This window comes from Pithys albifrons, chromosome 20 (assembly GCF_047495875.1).
Source record: "Pithys albifrons albifrons isolate INPA30051 chromosome 20, PitAlb_v1, whole genome shotgun sequence".
Lineage (NCBI taxonomy): Eukaryota > Metazoa > Chordata > Aves > Passeriformes > Thamnophilidae > Pithys > Pithys albifrons.
The window spans coordinates 8336126-8356399 of NC_092477.1; the positions used below are offsets into that span (position 1 = coordinate 8336126).

Here is a 20274-nt window from a genome sequence, read left to right on the forward strand (position 1 = left end):
ACCCCACCCACCAAAAACCCCGGTGCTGGCACAGACAGAGACACTTAGTTAGAATAACAAGTATTCCCAGGGCAGGGAACAGAGCAGGCTGGAGAGGGGGTGGTTGGTTTGCTGTTTCTGCATGCTCACAGAACAACAAAGCACTGATCACTGAGGCAGAGCCACAGCTCAGTGTCAAGGGACAGGACTGCACAATGTGTCAGAGGAGACGGGACGGGGAGGGAGAACATCAACTGGTGCAGTGGAAATAAAATCACATTGTAATGAAGTCAACAACTTCCACTAAAAAGGAAACCACAAAAGTTCCTCCTTGTGCTTTATGGAACTGTCTGGAGGCTGGAATTTGGGTGATGGCAGCAAAATCTGTCCCAGCTCCCAGACCATCCTCTCTGCTCGGTCCCATCTGGGCTCCAAGGCAGGAGAGAAAAGGCAAGTCCAGACAAAGCACATGGAGCAATTCAGAGGTGTAAGTTCTGCCCCTGGACGGTGTTAGTTTGGGGTACTGCTCTTTAAATAAAGGTGCTGATGTTACTGCCACTCCAGCAATAAAAGAAAAGAACACAAAATTAGTATCAACCAGCAGAGAATACTGAGTTTCCTTTGTCCTCAGAAAGGAATTAGAAAAAGCAGAGCAAGCATAAATGAAAATATGAGTTATGTAAGTGGTTCCTCATTCTTTGCACTCTTCTGGCTTTAACTTCCCTAAAGAGGCAGTTGATTTGAAGTGTTATACCACTATACCACTACCAGGAGCTATTAGAAACAGCACTCACAAAAATAGAGTAAGAAGAGATTTTTCCCCCTCTCCTATCTCTGATCCATAATAAGTGCTCTAACAGTTTTATGGTGTTCTCTATAATAGACATATCTGCTGCTGGGGTATAAAGAAAAAGCTTGAAGGAAAAAAAAAATTGTGATTAGAAAACCACAGACACCACCAAGAGTCAGCACCTAAATATTTTTTTTGAACAGACTAGGATTTCATACTGGCAGTGAGCACTGATACTGGTGTTGGTGCCTCCACATTAACCTTGCATCTGTTGTGAATTGCTCAGGCATCTGTTTTGTTCCATGAAAAAAAGAGTCATTGGATTTTTGGTTTGAAAGCAAAATTAAAACCAGACTGGGCACAGGACATATCATAGCTAATTATATAATTCCTTTTAACAGTCACCAGTGATTTTGCTGCTTTAGCTTTGCAACTCCTCTTTCCAAAGGCAACATAAGATTCTAACACGAAGATTTGAAAGGAAATGGCTAAACCACACAGCCTCTCCAGACACATCCTGATCTCCCAGATTCCATGGAGGAGCTGCATGGGAATCCATTCATGTGTTATGTTTCAGGGATCAATTACAACATGAAGTTCTGCTGCTGGAATTGATCCTGGTAAAGGTCTCAGGACTTGTGCATGTCAAGTAGTTGCTTTTCTTTTCCTTATCCCTTAAGTCAGGACTAAAAAAAAAAGGAGTATGATTCTGTTTCCTTTGGAGCAAACATTGTTTTTTGGCTTTGTAAGATTTGAGAGCTCAGGTTATCAACAAAGCCAGGAAGGACCTGCTTGGCAAATCTGGTTGAATCTCTCAAACGACACTTGGAGAGCCTCATGGCCTTCCCTGGAGGTGTCTGCAGTGGAATTCTGCCAAGGCACAAACCCAGCAGTGCAGAGACAAAATTCAGAGCAAATTAAATGATCCAAACTCCTGTCACCCTGTGCTGTCCTGCTGCTCCCTGCATGACCTTCCAAAAGTTGCTTCCCTGATGTACTTCTGTACAGACCAAATGTTCTTCTGTGTAGAGGAGAGTTCCTCCCTACATCCTCCTCACTCCCCTGGCAGCACCACCACCCACAGTATTCCTGACATTACTGCTCATGTCCCCAAGCAAAATTCAGATATTTTTGGATTTAACAGGAGGACAGAAAAGAATGAAAAAAGGAAATCTTATTAAACTTCATCAGGTTAAAGCAGAATTAACAGTGTTGTCTGTCTGTACTGAATATAAAGGGGGTCCTACAACTGAAACAGACCAACCACTTGTTTTTCACCAGATAAATTAAAAAGATTTGTGGGTGGTTCTTGATCTCCTTTTTGCCTGGTTATAATTATTTTAATTTTGAAGGTCATATGGCACTTTGATGATCTTCTAGCCTGACCATTTGTACACTACAAATCACCAAGGACCTATAAAATGGGAATTTGAAAACGTTTCACATGAGACTCAGCAAACTGCCAGTTTTGCAGCCTCTCCTCTACATGTCTGGATGAACCAAATGGCCTGAATTCATCCCTCTGGAAAAACAGAGATGATGATCTGAATATTGGCCTCCAAATCCACAGGATGAGCTGGGCAGGAAAAGTATTTACATACAAACATCCTGGTAAGCTGACAAGGGAAGGAAATGAAAGAGAAAAAGAACACAGTGAAAGGTTTAAATGAAGATTTAGCAATAGCCCTTCCTTGCCCATTCTCAGTGAATGTGTCAGCAGAAATTTGAGGGATTCCAGAGAAAACTACAGAACATTGTTCTCATTATTTAACCTTTGACACAAAGCACTTAAAAGAATCTGTGAGGTTTGCTTGAATTTCTTAGATAGCTGATACATAAAATAATGGCCTTTCTTCATGAAATATTAAAAGTAATTACTCCTACTTGCTTATATAGCCAAATACAATAGCAAGAATTTGTACATTTGAAATACAAATGTGTGATGTGCCCATGGAAATACAAACCAGTCTTTGGGAAATATTCAGCACTATTTTCACTATTCTGTGCTGTGAATGGCACTACTGGAGCATTATATTGCAACATCCCCCTGACTTCTCCCAGTACTGCCCAGCACCAGGATGGCTCCAGTTGCCCACCTCGCAGTGGTGCCACCACCCAGCTCGTCCCCAGCTCTGCTGCTGCAGAAGCAGAACTGAAAAAAAACTGTCTCCTCCTGTAAAAACCACTGAGAAAAGACTCTCTGAGCCAAACTGCAACTGAGAACAGGAGGGACATGTACAGATCATGCCTCTGGGCAGCTTAGAAACTTCCCACTTCCCCAGTGGAACGCATCAGAAGTGGGATTTTTTAGGTTCTGAGTGTCCCATTAAATGGCAATTTCCTAGCAAAGAACTGAAACTCGCTCTGTTTAAAACATTTTTTTTAACTATATTGTCTGTGACCAGACCAGACAGTGTATTGTTTGCAGCCTGTTCCCAGTTCTTTGTAACTAACCACTGAAGTTCCCCACTGAAATCATCTCTGCTTTCATACAGCTCCAGTCCTTAGTCCTAAATGTCAGTGCAGTCCCTGGAGCAGAATTTGGGCTTTTTTAAAGTAGTCACTTCCTCACTGTAACAGTCTGCTCTAAAAAACATTTTAAATACTGAACACTTGTGTCTCCATCCTGCAGTTTTTGCAGGAGGAAATAATTCCAAGGATCTTCACCTTGGAGGCAAAGCCATGTTATGCCAGCAATTTTTAAGCACAACTGCACCCTGTGCAAGGTTCTGGGAAGACAAAGTCCTATTTTTGTTTGGAAAATGGAAATTTTTATCTCAGGGACCTGTCATTCTATTTACTCCTTATGAAGACCACCAAGTAGAGGGTTTAATTCAACACAAACACTTCAACATCAGTTTATGAATAAAACCACAGCTGCTGTTGGGAGGAGGAACAGAGCAGGTGACCTGGGAAAACTCAGGCCATGTTTCCTCCTCTGTCAGCAGCAAAGGACACACCTTGGAGCAGTGGAGATGTGTCCCAAAGGGTTGATCAAGTGTGACCCAGAGCCAGTTGAATCCCCAAACCAGCCACAGAGGCTTTGAGCTGCTTTCCACCATCCAGTGCTTAAGCCAGCACTGACACTGCTCCAGGTGCTGGCAGGGGAAAGCCAAACCCTAATCCCTCAGAACATCCCATCTGTGGTTTGGAGCTTGGATACTGCACTCACAAAGCCTTTGCACACAGAATACACCTTGAAATTGCGCATTATAGCACTGGGAAGTGAAAATCTGTTCAGAAACAAAAAAAAAATCTTCATGGGAAATGCCCAGAAAAATTCCTCCTTATCTAAAATTCTGCATGCTAATGCCTCTAGGGAAGGCTGCAAGGTCCAAGCATGGATTTTTTCCCCCCAGCTTTGCTGTTCTTTGTCACAAAGTCTATCAAACTCTCATTTAATGTCTTCCCTCCACATTTTGCAGGGACAGCAGCTATTACTGGCTATGACAAAGAGCTTCTCAACTTGGTATTTTTGCAAAGATACTTCATTGACATTTAAAGTCCCAAGAATAAGAACTGTGGCAAAGAACCCCATTTAAAACTAATAAGAAAAAAGTAAAAGAGCATGGCAGGATTTTAATTTTTCTCTGGACACTTTAAAAACTGCTAAACCCAAACTATCTGCTCAAGTTGACCCAAAGGCTGACATGATAAACTTGGTGGGAAGCTTCATTAGTTTGTCTCCCTACAGGAATCAAATCAAACCTTTTCCAAATCTTATTGAAAATTCATGCTACAGGATGCAGTTAAGGCCCTTGAGAATGTCAGTCCCAAATATTTAGAGCCAATTGTAGTTATCTTTGGTGTGTCTCCCCCAGACTTTCCCAACAAGGCAGCCCAGGTTTGAAGCACACAAGGGCCACAAAAACAACCTTCTTACCACCCAGAATCACTTCACCTTTCCCACCTCACCTGTTTCTGATCCCAACACTCAGAGTTACTAATACCTGAAGTGCACAGGGAACAGAAGTTCCCACTGCCCCAGCAGAACTGTCAGATCATTTCAGGGAAATGACTGAACTTCCATCAACTGAAATCAGAATTATATTCTAAAGCCCTCCTAATTTACTCTTCTCCTTCTGACACAGACATTGAGCTGAAACCACCCTGAAAAGATGAAAACTAATGACTTGAGCTTCTACATGTGCATTATTTCATTTTCAGCTCATCCTTCCACATTTTGGACAATCCCTCCTCCCCTCAAAAAACCCAAACGGGGACATTTCCATCAGCAAATGTACTTTTTGTGGTTTCACTGTGGGGTTTTTGACTACAGATGGCTTTATAGGTTGGGAATCCTTGGATTTGTCTGCATGTTATGATAAAACACAATGGAACCATTCACAAAACAAAGCAAGTTTTTACATAACAGAACGTGCAATAAAAGCGCAAGAAAGGAAGAAAAGAAAGAGAGAAAAAGAGAGATTGAGAGAGAGAAAGAGAGAGAGAGGTATCCAGAGGAGAACTTACCCCGCGCTTTAGGCTCCTGAAGCAGTGGATTTTGGGTTTGGAGGTCATGAACTCGTTGAAGCGATGGGAGAGGGGTTCCTTTTGCTGCTTGGGAGACTGGGGGCCGTTGGGAACAGCAGAGGGTGAGGCAGAGGCAGGGGGAGGAGGAGGGGGCTGATGGGGGGATGTTAAAAGGGACATAAGCTACGTATAAGAGATGGAGAAGTGACAGAATAAAAACCAAAATAAAGAGATAAAACACAAAACGAAAATAAGCATCAAAACCGATATTTGAAATTCAGAGGAAACAAAAAAACCAATTAAATAATTAAATATTTAAGGCCATGGTTCAAAAGAGGGGAGAAAGCAGTAGTTAAGAGTCGTGTTAAATGAAGAGTGTGAGAAATGAAAGTTTTAGTAAGTGATGCAACAGAAGAGTAACAAAAAAGTACTTTGAGGGAAGCTCATGCAGACTCTTCCATGCAGCACTATCCCCATAAATTGCCCTGCTCTGCTCTGTGGACAGCTCAGAATAATGCATATGGATAGAGCTTTCAAATACCTGAATTTAAATGGATCAGATAAGGGAGGTACCTTAGTGCCCAGTAGCGTTTCTATTATCTGGAAAACAACAAACCACATTCCTTCCTGCTTCCAAATCTGTACCCCAGCGCTGTGCATCACACTTCACTTGTACAAATTATTCTATGGATTTGCTCAGGAGTTAGTCCTGGGTGGGTTTTATTTTCTGGCTACACTGATGTAAGCACCAGACAGCTGAGTTTTGTCTTATACCAGCACTACAGGAATGACCCCTTGAGAACTGGTAGACTTTTTTACTCTAATTAGAAGTGGTTTGATGAAGGGTCACAGCAAGGGTGAGGTTAAAACAATGAAGCTACTCTGGGCTTCCATCAGTGTTACTGAAAACTGATTCAGTCCAGTCACCCTGACACGTTCTGGTAACCCCAGATAAATGTTGCCATGCATTATGGTGTAAAATATGACAGTGGAATGAAAAAGGTTTAATGGATACATAAGTTAATGTGGTCTTTTTCAAAAGTCAACTGCTCAGTTAGTTCTGCTCCATTAGTTGTGCTTCAGAATGAACCCCAGCAGTTCCCTGTTCCAGCCACCCACCTGCTCACCCCAGTGCACAGACTGGAAACACAAATGAAGAGCCAAGGAGAGTTTTAGGAGTGTCAAAACAGTAATGCCACGTTAAAGCTTCCCACAAGGAACAGGGTTAGTTGGCACACATGGCACTAGGTAAGTGGTTTACGATTCCTCCTCAGGGTTAGGAACAGAAATGGACCATGGCAGAGACGTGACAACTTAAGTTAAATTAATTTAAAAACTGTAACATAATTAAAGAAATTACACAAGAAAAAAATTAAAGATATAAACAAATTTAAGTAACCAAAGACTACAACAAAACACCACATTAAGACATCAGATACGAACTTTCCAACTCTAAAATTCTCTTTAAGAAAACTGAACTTGCCAGGATTACCAGACAAGACAGAGGTTACTGACAAAACACATACTAGCACCAAGCTCAAGTCTGCAAATCAGTACCTTATTTTTCTTGATGAATGGCCATAACTTGCCCTTGGATTTGCTGCCAAACTTGGGCTCTGCTTTGCCGTCGCCTCTGGAGTTGGAAAGGCTGGTTTCGGACACAGTTCTCTTCATGGGCTGCGTGAAATCCTCAAACTCGACATCTCCTGGAGGCTCAAACCCAGATTTAAAGGCTTCTATTACCATCTGAGAATCCTGCAATGGGAGAGATCCAACAGAAGTGTAAATACCTCAATGAGGGCTGTCAGCAAATCGGTGGAATATTGAAACAGAACAGGACAAGATGAGGTTCATTCCTGGGAATGAACACCCTTCTAGAGCCCAGGATCAATACAAGTCTCTGCACCTTCTGCTCCAAGACCAGGGCATTTTTCTTGGCCTTATTTTCATTACCATGATGTGCTTTCAAATAACCCCACTTAGGCACAGCATGGTATCCCTCCAAAACCACCCACTCTGAGGTGGTGTTTAATCCTTCCAGATACTAAAGTGGTAAATGCAGTTAAGAACACAACAATCACCCCACAGAGAACAAAAATCTCCAACCTGTATCTGTCAGAATGTGTTACAACAGGGAACAGAAATGAACACAAGTCTCAAATTCATCATAGATCCCTAAATAAACAATCAATGGAAATAAGGCTTTATTCCCATATATAAGGGGAGTTTTAGTCTTAAATAGTCCATTACTGCTGTTATGAAACTCCAGTCTAGTTTACAGAGGTATCAGAGAGTCATTACTCAAAACACTAACAGATAAAAAACAGAGGACTATGATCTATTGAGGAAAATAAATAATATATAACTATCATTACAGCATAGGTTCTTTGAAGGTAACTGAAGACGATGCTTTGGAAGATTAGACTCAGATCTCCTCATTCCAGACTCCCACCAAGCTGCACAACTCCTGAAGCAGATTGCAGTCATCAATATTTTCATTCCCTTTCTTTCATTTCCAACATAAAAATCAAAATTCTGGTACAAACCTCTTGTAAAGGCCTTTTGATGTCTGCAGGTGAAAAGCACTGAGAGTTTATTAAATGTACAGACCAGAAATCTATCACACCTCAGTACCAGAACAGGTCAGTGACTCGTAACAAAGACTGAAGGTCTCTGAACCCACCTTCCCTTATGGCACATTAGGAGGGAGGTAATTCAGCCACACTGACTGTACACTGAGTGCAATGGCTTTACTTTTTTGCTTTTGGACAGAGGGAGAAGAAAAAGGCAAATCAAAGCAAACCCAATACATAGCACTTTTCCTACTCAGGTCTACAAACACAATGAATTATACATGAGCTCAGATTAAGAGCCCAGCTTGCCAAATGCATTGAAAACTAATGGATTCAGGGAAAAATATTTTTACACACTTCTCATCTACTTGTTTTTTTGGGGAGGAGAGGTTTTTGTTATACTCTGACAGCTTTCTTCTTAAGATCATTTAGACAAACTGTGCCTCAGAACACAAATATCTTATTAGTCTCTAGAGAAGAGCAGCACCATCCTGTTCATATAAACAGAGGAACTTGTTGCTTTGAAGGCATTTCACAGATTCTGTGTAAGTCTGTAGATAAAATGCTGTTCAGGAGAAATCCAGGGGGTTTCAAACTGAAAAGGAGTAGGTTTAGATCAGATATTAGGATGAAATCCTTCCCTGTGAGGGTGGGCAGGCCCTGGCACAGGTTGCCCAGAGAAGCTGTGGCTGCTCCATCCCTGGAAGTGTCCAAGGCCAGGCTGGAAAGGGCTTGGAACATCCTTGTCTAGTGGGAAGTGTTCCTGTCCATGGTAGGGGGTAGAATGAGATGATCTTTATGGTCCCTTCCAACCCAAACCATTCTATGATTCTAAGAGACTACACAGTGTTATATTAAAGACTCCACCAGTATTTTATTCTATTCATGATGCTTTTCATTTTCCTCTTAATTTTAGTGTTCTTTCCATTTAGCTAAAACATCCTTCCACTACAATGGAGCTAAAAATAACCAGCATGCTCCATATATCACAGAGATAATGTCATAACAGGAACTCCAAACTCCATAACAAATTAGTTTTATCTCCTGCTGGAGCCTTCTGAATGAGGTTCTACACAGGTTCACCTGGCAGTCACCACAGCTCACCCTTGCAACACGCCCTTTGTGTTGCTCAAGTGGTTAGAAAGGGGAAATTGAAGAAAGAAAATATTTAAAACTATCAGAAACACAGTTACAGCTAACCAGCATTCCCAGCTAAACCCAGTTTCTATTACTATTAGCAGGAATTCTAAACACTTCAATGAGGGCAATAAATAATCCTATTTACATGGTTGCACATTTAGTAACTAAGCCTGAAAGAGTGGCCCCTCTGCAAGTGGGCATGAGGCAGAACTTTATACTCTGCAGCTTAAACATGACAAAGAAAGTATTAAATCTGATCCAATATGTCATTTTGGTTCTTTATCCAATAAAACAGGGGCCCTGGAACACAAGTGATGCTCCAGAATCCTGCTAGCATGAATAGAGAGGGAACTCAGGGCTGGCTGTGGAAAAGAAGCCTGTTGGCAGTTTCAAAGTCACTGTAGAAACACACCCTGCCTTACTATTGTACTATACAATTCTGATGCTAAAAATCATGGGGGCTGCCAAATCCCACAGGAACTCCAACTCCATTGGCCAAAGCTTGCCACAAACCTACCCAAAGCTGAAAATTGATTACTAAAAAGCTCCGAGATACCAACATAAAGTGCAAAGTTCTGCTGTTTAAAAGAGCAAACCAAAATAAAACAGCAATACCTTACCATCAGCTGGTAATATTTTACTGGCAGCAAAAAAAGCTGCAGAACTTGCAGGTTCCAACATAGTTGCAGCTACAGTCATCACATGGTTTGGTACACAAGGTAAATTCTACGAGAATTGGTGTTTTCTCTACTTTTTTTTTTCTGACCAGTAAATTTTCTTTTTGGTTATTCCATTTAAAGCCCTGGTTTCTGAAGCAGAAGTTAATGCAAAAAGAGCAGTTTTCAGTTAAATTCTCCCCTTCTGCATGTGATAATGGGGCAGAAAAAAAGTGAAATAAAGCCAAAGGATACCAAGAGCTAAACACAAACTCCAGATGCATCACTGCCTTTTGGCAGTGTCCCATTTCAAGTTTGGTGATACTGTACTGGTGTTTATGACTCCCAGATCCTGGAGATCTGCTCCCAGCTGGGAAGCACATGTTTGTGTGGGCTCAGAGATCCACACAGAGCTCTCCCTGCTCAGCAACTCTGGGGTTTGCTCATTGTCCTGCTCTACCACCACCAGCTGTCCCTGCAGTCACCTTTCCTGGAATGTGACCTCACTTTCAAGGTTGACCACAGCACACATCAAGTGGATTTTCCTATCCAAAGATCTTTAAGGAGGAGGAAAGGAGACAAGATTCAATTGCAATTAGCGGAGGAAAAGGAGAAACTCTCCTTAAGGCTGTTTAAAAGAGCCCAGACTTGCTTCTTGAAATATTAAGGGGTGAGATGGTAAAGGTCTGTGGTAACACTCTGCATTAGTGGCAAAAGCAGTACATTAGCTGGAAATAAAGAAAATACAGCTTTTAAATTGCTCCCATGGGCACCTGTGGCCATCTGGATACAGTGGCAGGACCTGCATTGCCACAGAAGACAGGAACCAGCCCAACACTTTCATCAGAATCAGGAAAAATAGAAACTATTATTGTAGAGATGATAAAATCCTTGATGATTTTTAAGAAAAAAAGAACCATTTATAGACTTGGCTGTTTCCAGATAGAACATGCTAAACCCTTGGTCACTGTTCAGATGTAAGTTGTTTGGTTAAACACATTTTTGCCAGCAGGAGATCCTGGTAAATTTAGTTATCAATACTCAAAGCCACCATTTTCTGATGTCACACAAGTCATCAGTTTGACTTATCTGTGTGCAACATGAGTATAAAATTTACCCTGTTTCAAACACCCAGCTGTGTGTTTTGCCAAGACCTCACTTGAAGACTCAAGCAGAGCAGAGGCTGAGATATGAATCTCCCCAGCATGATTTCACCAAGCAGGGTATGTTGTTCTGACACAGGAGTTGTGCCCCAGTTTCCCCATTTCTCACTCAGACACTGATTTTCAGATTCCCTGGTTTCTGTGCTGCTCTTTGTGAGAGCAACTGCTGAACAGAGAGTAGAGGATTAATTTCCAAACTTCAGTCTCAGGCCTGTGCTGCCAGTTCAGGGCAGTCTCCAGGCACTGACCAGGTCAGAAAAGATTCCAGTGAAAAACATGTATGGGAAATTCAAACAGCCAGCAAGACACATGCTGGATTTGAAGCACTAATGTGATCCATGAGAAGGGCTGACAGAACAGGGACTTCATGTAGGAAGGGAGCAGATCATTCTGCAAACAAAACAGAAAACACATTTGCCCTTGTGGTCACTGAATATCAGGAAGCTCAAGCGAGCTCTTTATCAGCCTTTTTATCAGAAAGGCTTCTTTGCATCCTGCAGTGATGCTCAGAAAGCAAGGTTTGCTCATTTACAGATTGCCAGCAAACCTCACCTCTGCAAAGCAAGATTTTACAGGAAGAGTTTGCCAGAGATGTTTGCAATGGTTTCTGTAGCCAATACTTAAAAGATTTTCATTATTATAAAACTAACTGGAATGAAGAAATTTCTGAAACACTGTTTTCTGACTGTGAGACATAAAAATCACTGATTTGTATAAAGGTGGTTTCTAAGTATCTGAAATTGCCCAACATCATCTTATTCTATGCAGAAGCCTATTTTTCAATTACAGTATTTTGAAAAGTAAGTACCCTAAACAAAGAAGAGAATATTCCAAAAAGAATAAAATTTAACAACGAAATGTGTGGCAGTAGAGGCATTTCTGGGTGTTAAGCAGAGTTGGGGAATAACCTGAGCACATCCTGCCCCAGACAAAGCAGCCTGGGACACGAAGCCATTCTTTGGGTCAGTTCTGTGACTGCAAAGTCCTCGTGCTGCAGCCTGGACACAGGATTTAATTCTCCATATAGATGAGATCAGTAGTAAAGATGATAATCAACAATGCAACACTTACATTCTTGTGATCCACTGATTCTGCAGCCTTTGTTATTTCATCCAGACACTTCCCAATGATGGGGATCACTTGGCGGTCGACTTCGGCAAAGGTTTTCATGGACTCCCCTATCCTCACGATCCTTCTCTCCTCCATCTCTTGTATTTTCTAAAACATTACATTTCATTCAGATCAAACATCACGATTGACTCCACAGTTGCACCCAATTTTCCTTCCCAGCATACATCAGCTGCTTTAAAACTTTAGGTTTAAATGTATTTTTCAGGAAAAACTAGGACAGCTGTTCTCAGGAAGGCACCAAGTGATGCTGTTCCCTCAAACATTAAAATGTCATTCTAAAAGTAATCTCCTTTACTATTACTGGGAATTTTTCAATTAACTTTTTATGTTGAAAAATGCTGATTTGTCAAAACCCCAGCTTTAGACTTTTGTAAGGATTGGCTCCTAAGGCTTTTAAGAGAATTTCTGCTGCAATAAATTCATTTTCTGTGCATGTTCTGAAAGAGCTTATTTTCACTCCTCTGCAGAACCCAAGTAAATAAAACTCTTGATGTCTTCCCTTCTGCTTTTCCCTAGAAGGTAATTTTTGGTTTTCAATCAGCCCTACACATCATGTATAGTTCACAATGCAATATATCATGTATTGATGTACAATACATCATGTGTTGTTCACACCAGGGTTTCCCAACATATGCTCCTCATTGCTCAGTGGATTCAGTGCCAAAATCTCCAGCATCTATTCCACAGACCTCTCATTTACAACAGAGGGGAACTGGATGTGGCATAATTCTACTATGACAAACTAGAACAGGATACAGAAGGGCATGGACAGGAACAGACTCTTTCACACTGGACTGCAGGAATCCTGTGGAATATTGTCAGCTTAAAAACTCCCATTGCCTTGCCAGATCCACAAGTAACATCAATTCTTTACAAAATTACTTAATTCAGCATTTAAAAGGAAGCCCTGGGGCTCACTGGTGCACTGATAGGGAAGAGGCACATCTGGAGGACTTTACATGCTCACCTGCACATCAGGGGCCTTACCAGCTCCTCCATTAAACACAAATGTATTGCAAAAATGTTATATTTGATTCCAGGAATAATTTACCTCAATGCCTTGGTTTGAATACCACAAGGCAAAAGAGGAGGTGTCCATTTAGCTCAGAGGTTTCAGCAATGGCAGGAAAGTGCGTGTTTGCTACGCAAACATCAGCTCTTTCTCATCTGATGACCACCATGTGACATTTCCTCCCTTAAAAAGGTTGTATTTTCCACTTGTGATGCTCATGACCCATCACAGTGGAACAGTCATTTAGAACTTCTGTTCTACTACATTAATCTCAATTCATTCAGCTGAGCACAAACTCAGATCTTCAGTCAGTACAAATGGGATGGTATTTTTATTCTTTCCCTACAGCCTTTCTTTAGGCACCTCAGGACATAATCAGCATTAAACCTTTGGCATTCACTACTGCAGAATTACTGTGGGTTACATTTAAACATCTGTGAAGTCTGATTTGAACACAGGTTATAAAGGGCTGGGAGATGCAACAATGCCCAGCTGACTCCTGCCCCAACAATGCACATGATGTTCTCATCCCCAGCTGCACAGACACAAGAGTTGGACAGAGCAAGACTGAGGATTCCAAAGATTGTTAGAATTTGCCATGACAGTTCAATGTCACCTTCCTCATATTATTGATCCCTTGATATCTAGTCTAAGAAACAGGCATAATTTACCCTACCACCTCTTGGGGTGGCAAACTGCATATAAAACTTGCTAAGTGACAAGAAAAAAATCACCAAAAAGTAAAAGTCAAGGTCATAGAATTGAGGTGATGTGCAGCATGACTCTCTGTTCTTACCACAGGATTATGGGCTACTCTGGATCCTTGCAGTGTCCCTTACCTGGAAGATGTTTGGTATGTGTGTGTAGTAATGCTCATGCTGCTCACTGTTGAACTTCTGTAGGGTGGAAGAATATTCTGCTTTGCTGTCTTCTGCCATCTGATGTCGCAGCTGGGCTTGCTGCCTTGCCTGAAGAAAGAGCAAAAGAATTTTATAATTTACTACTTAGAAAGCAATTGCACTGTGGGATTCCTCATCTAACTATCCAGGAACATTGGGATATGGAACTCAGAACACTTTAGCTTTTGGTTTACTCCTGTTTAGTGAAGGAGTTCATCTCATCCAGCACAAGCTGCAGTTGGACAGTGCTGCTGCTACTCCTTTCCTATGTTCCAATGTGCTGTTTCCATGGGGCATTTTGCACTCCATGAACACCCTTTGTTCACATGCTTGTAAAACACCACAACAAGCTTGTCCCTCTGCCTGCCCACTGAGCAGGCACCTTCCCAACATACTTGTGGACACTCTTGTTGCTCCATATATGCCCTGCTGAATGGTACCTGCTTTCCTTTAATGAACTCCTTCCCTGTTGCTGAGCAGTATTTTCTGGGGAAAGGGAAGTGAGAAAAAACACAGCACAGTTTTGGCTCATTTCCCTTGCCTCAGCCAACATAACCATGGCAAAACACCCTAACTCTGTGTATTCTGCAGGGTCCTTTACCCACACTCCCTCCAACAGCACTGGCATGAAGCTCACAAGGAAAGGGGAGAGCCTGAGCAGCAGCTGAGACACAACTCCCTTCCTATTTTTACCCACAGAGATGATTTGCTTTGCTACTCAACACAACAGAGCACTGGGCAATTAATCTCACTTCTTTCCCTAAAATAATCTGTCCCCAAGTGACCCTTTTATATTTCAGATTCCTTCCCTTACAGTTCTCTTTCCCAAGGCCTTCTGTTATCTGTCTCACTGCCCAATATTATCCCCTTCCTGCCTATCCCATCTGTTTGGTTTAGATGCCTTTTCCTTCCCTGCCAGTGGCCTTCAAACAGCAAATTTTCCTTCTCTGCCCTTCCTACATTGTCCTTCCCTCCTTTTCCTGCTCCCCTCACCTGGCTGGAGCTCTGCTGTTTAATTTCTGAATAACCCCTTAAGACAAGGGGGTTATTTATAACTTAAATCCCATTTAAATCTAAAATTTAAATTTGAAAACTATTTAAAGTGCTTCAGAGTGTTTCAGGGAACACAACACTGCAAGGAATTTTAGCAGATTTCATGTGGGCTCCCATTAAATCCAGTTCAGACCAGGGTTATTCTTTGAACTGTTCCACACAGACAATAGTTTCCTGACAATAAATCCATGAAATACCAAATCATGGAACATTTTAGTAATCATAACTGGAAGGTAACAAATTCTGCCAGAGGGTTTCAAATCTCAATTTGTCATTTGTCAAACTCCCACATCTCACCTAATAATTTACTTCACCTCAGTTCAGCTATTGCTTTTGCAGTCAATTGTAAGAATTTCCCAGATCCCCTTCACAATCTTTCTAAAAAAATAATTCAAGCAGAATGAGGAGATACCAGGCACTAAGTGCATCATAGGGGATAAAACAGTAGCATCAAATGGAAAAGAAGGGGACTACAACCAAATAAATAAATTCAATAGAAGACAGATTTTCAACTTTGCTTGTTCCCTGGGAATTTTAACTGGCCACTAACTCCTGCAAAGGATGAGTGTTTAACTTCAGAACATTTACCTGCTGCAATCAAACTCCAAGGAGCCACATCAATCATTTCCCTGCCCTAATGCTATAAACCTTATCACACTTCAACACGCACACACTCATCTGCAGTGACATTAAATATGAGTGGAAAACAACACAGCCTTGTGCTACAAACACAAATTTAGCAGGAAAACAAGGTCAGCCATGGAAGGGCAGGACAGCTGGAGGAGAGGGGCACACTGGTCCCCCAAGCCCATCCTCACTTCCCAGCTGCTGCAGATCAATATCCATTTGTGAGGCCCATTCTCCTCATCTACCTAAGAGCAACCCATTGTTAGAGCTGAGTCTACACCAGCCCCACTCCCACTCAAACAGCTGTCTCTCTCTCTCTCTCTCTTTATTTTTTTTTCAAATAATTTTAAATAGCACAACTCTGGAATTTGTCCCTTGACTCTATTGTTGAAGCAGAAAAACAAGAAATCCATTATTACACATTTCCAGGCAGATCCAACAAGCATTAAGCCAGAGTTCATTTTCATGTGCAGACTCACTGGCTGGATATGACAAAGTCACTCTGAGCTAAATGTATACAGGAGTAGACACTCTGTTTCCAAAATGATCTTAACTGGCCCCAAATAAGAGGGGGAAGCAGATGAGTAAATAAAATTGGGTGCATTCCAAAACCAAGAATTTTTGTGTGAGAGCCCCAGTGATGTTTTGTTTCTCCTGGCCATTTAATGCATTTGGCAAGCTTCAAACAGTTTAAATATTTTTCCAATGAGGTATTTGGATCTTAAAATAAGAATATCAAAGAAAAAAAGTCTAGAATTTTTCTATTACTTCATTTGAGTATGTCACTTACTCTAACATCATCATTCTAATGTCAACAGAATTACATTTTATAGGCTCCTGCACTCTGCTGAAACACAGAGTGATAAAAACGAGTTGAGTTTCACATTCAGAGTAATGGATGCAGTAGCCTGGAGCTGCAGAGAGTCACAGGAGCTATTTCAGGAGTAATTTATAGTTGAGCTTTAAAGGAAAATAAAGTTTTGCCTTCTTTACTGCTCACTTGGGCATGCAAAGAGATTCAGAGAAGCTTTTGGGGGCTTCTTAATGTTAAAATATTTTCTCCGAACGGTATTTCCAGAAGGAAAGGCTTTGGAATAATTGGGCTCTGGAAAACCAGACCATGACTTCAGATATAAGAGAATGATACTGTGATGCAGCTTCCAGTTAACACACTCTCTCCTTTAACTGGGCAGGGATGACTGAGCAAGAAAGAGCTCACATTTCCAGCAGCACATGTGAAACCACAATCCAGATCTCCTGCAAACTGCCAGACTGCTCAGTTGTAAGAGATGTCAAGGCAAGGTACTCTGAATGCAACAGAGAAAGAAAGAAAGAATGAGGTCACCTTTCAGCAACATCAAAAAGCAAAAACGGTGTGTAAACCCGAGAGATCTGGGGGGGGACAGCAGCAATTTGCTTTCAAAATTTGCTTTCAAAAGACACACATAGATTTTGTACACCCCCAACCACAAACCACCCCTTGTAACATATTTTTGTCCCCACATAAATGTCCACAGTGTAGAAATGTACCGTTTTCCTCTCCACAGTCTGGTTTTGTTAAGGCAGTTCTTTACTGAACTCAGGTGGCAGCAACAAAACCAAAAGGTCACATTTGTCAATGCTTGTAAAATGCTCCCAAAAATGAGTGAGAGCCCAGCACCTGCAGCACCACTGCCCTTGCAGGGAGCATGCAGGTTAAGCTTCAGGCTCCCACTGCCAGGGCAATCAGATTTAACCACAGTCACACCAGGGGAGTGTTTGCTGTAACTCAGAGAACACTCCAGGTAAAGGAAGCACAACTCTGATAGACAGAGAGGGAAAATCTCACCAGGGTAAGCAGGAAAGGCTTATTATGTGTGACCTCCTCTCACAGCATCTGTACAGAACTGCCATTAAATATCATCAAACCCAATCTTTTATCCTTCCTTCAGACATCCAGCCCCGCTGGATGATGGGGGAGAATGCAGGGCAGTAGTGAACTGCAGAGAAGTAATAACTTTCAAAGTGTTGATTTTTAAAAAATCAGAACTGTGGGTGGTTTTAGCATTTTAAAACTGGGGTTTTTTTGTTTGTTTGTTTTAAAAAAAGAGGCCAAGCAGCACCCACCTTAGGTGAAAAACAACACTAAACTCAATAGCCATATGAGCCTGCAACACCCACTATGACATCTATGTCAAGGTAGCTGGAAGAACACAAACGTATTCTCTCAAGATTATTTTAACCACATTTCCTGCACAATTTTCTACTTAACCACTGAGTTGCAAAAACACAGACTTTCAAACAGCATCAGAAGTGAATTTCAGATATTTAAATGACTCTACCAGAAGCCCAGAGATACCAGAGGCAGATGCCAGGGTGGAACACTGATGCTCTAAAATCTTACTTGACTGAAGTACTTATGGAGGTATTTTTTCCCCTTTAAAGTAAGAAATTGGCAACACTTTTACTCTAAAGAACCTGTGTTTGAGGGATATATTTAGCCTGAACCTTCTTGTCACCTGCTAGAAACCTCTGTGGTTTAGCAATATGATGAAACTTAAGTAATCACTGAAAGAGCAGAACGAGATCAAAGAATTCCAGACAAGTGAATGTCTCCACAGTCCTTACAAACATGCAGGACTACTAAAGCTTTATATATTGATCTGTGTGAAATCAGTCCTACTACTTTATATCTTTGACCAGGAAAATCTAACAGAGAAAGGGAATATGGACATCTTTGTGATGGGCACTGCCAACCCTGGTGTGAAGAAAGCATTAAGAAGCTGCCACATGTTACGTTGCTGCCTCTTAAGAGAATTAAAAAATACATCCTTAATAGGGTTACATACACCTTCTCCCCCCAAAATCTTATTTCATATGAGATGTAAGTGATGATAAAGTGTAGGAGAAATTTTTCCAAACCAGATCCACTTTCTGCTGTTTTGGTCTCCGGTGCAGAAAAGAATGGGGAGATTTTGCTGAGAACAATTTTCTAAGACACATTCCAGAAACAGCAAGAGGGTCAATAGACACACTGTTTTCTGGGTTTACACAGACAAAATATGCAGCTCCTCAGGGCTGTTATGGTGGGAGTGATATGAATAACTGAAAAGGGCAGAAAAAAACTTTGGCTGCTATTCAGCTGCTCCACACCAAGTGGAACAGTTCAACTTCTCAGCAGTCGCTCTTGTCCAGAATGGCAGAGTTTCCAGTCAAAACTGTGGTGTCATTTTATTTCTTCTTTCTTTTCTCCCATTCTGCACCCCCTCTTTTCTTTCAAGCTCAGACAGCATGTGAGATGCATCACTGCCAGGCCACTGCCTGCCAAGATAGAGCCGTCTCTGGCAAATCCAAGATCAGACTAAAATGCAAATACAAAAAAAAAAATCACCCCTGCCCCCTCCCCTCCACTACCCAAGCCCTTCAAAATAACTTAATGATAAAGGCAGACTCAGAAACACTTCACCAATGTCAGGAATGCTTTCAACTGCTCACAGATTTTTCAGCTGCAGGCTCTGGTCCTCTTTCCACAGCCTCTCAGTGACCACTGGGCACCATCAGGGAGCCTCCTGGGAGCAGCAGCCTTTGCAGAATCATTAATAACAGTGGGCATCCTGCCACAGACTTCAAAACAGGGCCAGGACTGCAGGCCTGGGTTTACACAGCCTCCAAATCAAGCTGCACTGTTTACTATTTTACAATAACCAGTTGGGTCTCTCTAAACTGGCAAGCAGAAATAGGATTTGAGGTTTGCTTTAGTGAAAGGAAAAAAAAAGGCAGAGTGGGGGTTTAAAATAACAGACAAGAAAAGAAAGAAAGGGAAAAATTCTTTCTTTTCACACTGGAGAAGGTGGGGAGGAAGGTTGAGGTTCTGTGGATCCCTGGAATCCTTTGGCTGAATACAATACACAAATGAGCAAACCACTGAAAGAGGATGGAAAATCTTCATCACCACAGCTCAGGAATTGTTATCTAGTGCAGCTCCACTGCACATAATTCTGCCAGAATTCAGAAACTCACACTAACAAGAGACATCCCAAAGGAACACAGCCCTAGTGAAGCCCTAACAATGAAGACAGACTCAATTAATTAAGAAATGCAGCACATGCCACCACACCATGTGCCAGAGAAGCACCTCTCAGCACACTGCCCCAAGGCCCTGGGGAATAACTGTGTCTTGAATCCAAAAGTTTGTCTCCTTGCACTGCCATTCTCATGTCAGGAATACTAAATATCCAAACTCTCTGGGTGACCAAAGTGCAAATCCCAGCTAACACCCAGGAATTTGCCACACAACTCAGAGAAATGCAGTTCCACACGGATATCTAACAGGTCTAGTTTATTAATAAAGGAGAACCTTGGTGGGTGGAAGGTTATGTGGATTTGAACAAGAAAAGATGTATTTGGAGCAGCAGCCAACAATGTTTAAATGATTTCTGGAGCTCTGTTTAGTTGTACTACATAAGCAATTAAATCCTGCAGTGTATAACTCTGAGTATTGAATATAAATAGTGGAAATTATTTCTCAAATATAAATAATGGAAATTTCAGGACTGTGTAATAGATTGCTTAGTTCATACTTGGAATACTGGGCATGGCTCTAGTCATCTCTCTCCAACGAAGAATTTACAAACACAGCCAGTGCAGAACAGACAGTCAGGGCTGAAGAAAGTTACCAGCATGAATCTGTCACCCTTGAAGACCAACTTGACAGGCACAATACATGAATTTGTCTCTTGAAGAGGTGAATTAGTCAACTGGAAAGGCAGGTATTCTCAGCATTTCCCCACCTCAGTGTT

General features: G+C 41.6%; 1 protein-coding gene across 11 annotated transcripts in view; it reads right to left on the reverse strand.

Moving 5' to 3' along the window:
• FNBP1 (formin binding protein 1) overlaps positions 1-20274 on the reverse strand; it is a 94762-nt gene that overhangs the window by 16269 nt on the left and 58219 nt on the right. For 5 of the 11 annotated variants that reach the window (XM_071574679.1, XM_071574678.1, XM_071574677.1 and 2 more), the window contains exons 7-10: positions 13757-13885; positions 11846-11992; positions 6800-6997; positions 5243-5425 (exon numbers count right to left, since the gene is read on the reverse strand). In XM_071574679.1, the coding sequence (XP_071430780.1) occupies positions 5243-5425; positions 6800-6997; positions 11846-11992; positions 13757-13885 (657 nt within the window). The remainder of the gene's footprint in view (positions 1-5242; positions 5426-6799; positions 6998-11845; positions 11993-13756; positions 13886-20274) is intronic. The other 6 variants (XM_071574683.1, XM_071574682.1, XM_071574681.1 and 3 more) reach the window with 2 other exon arrangements.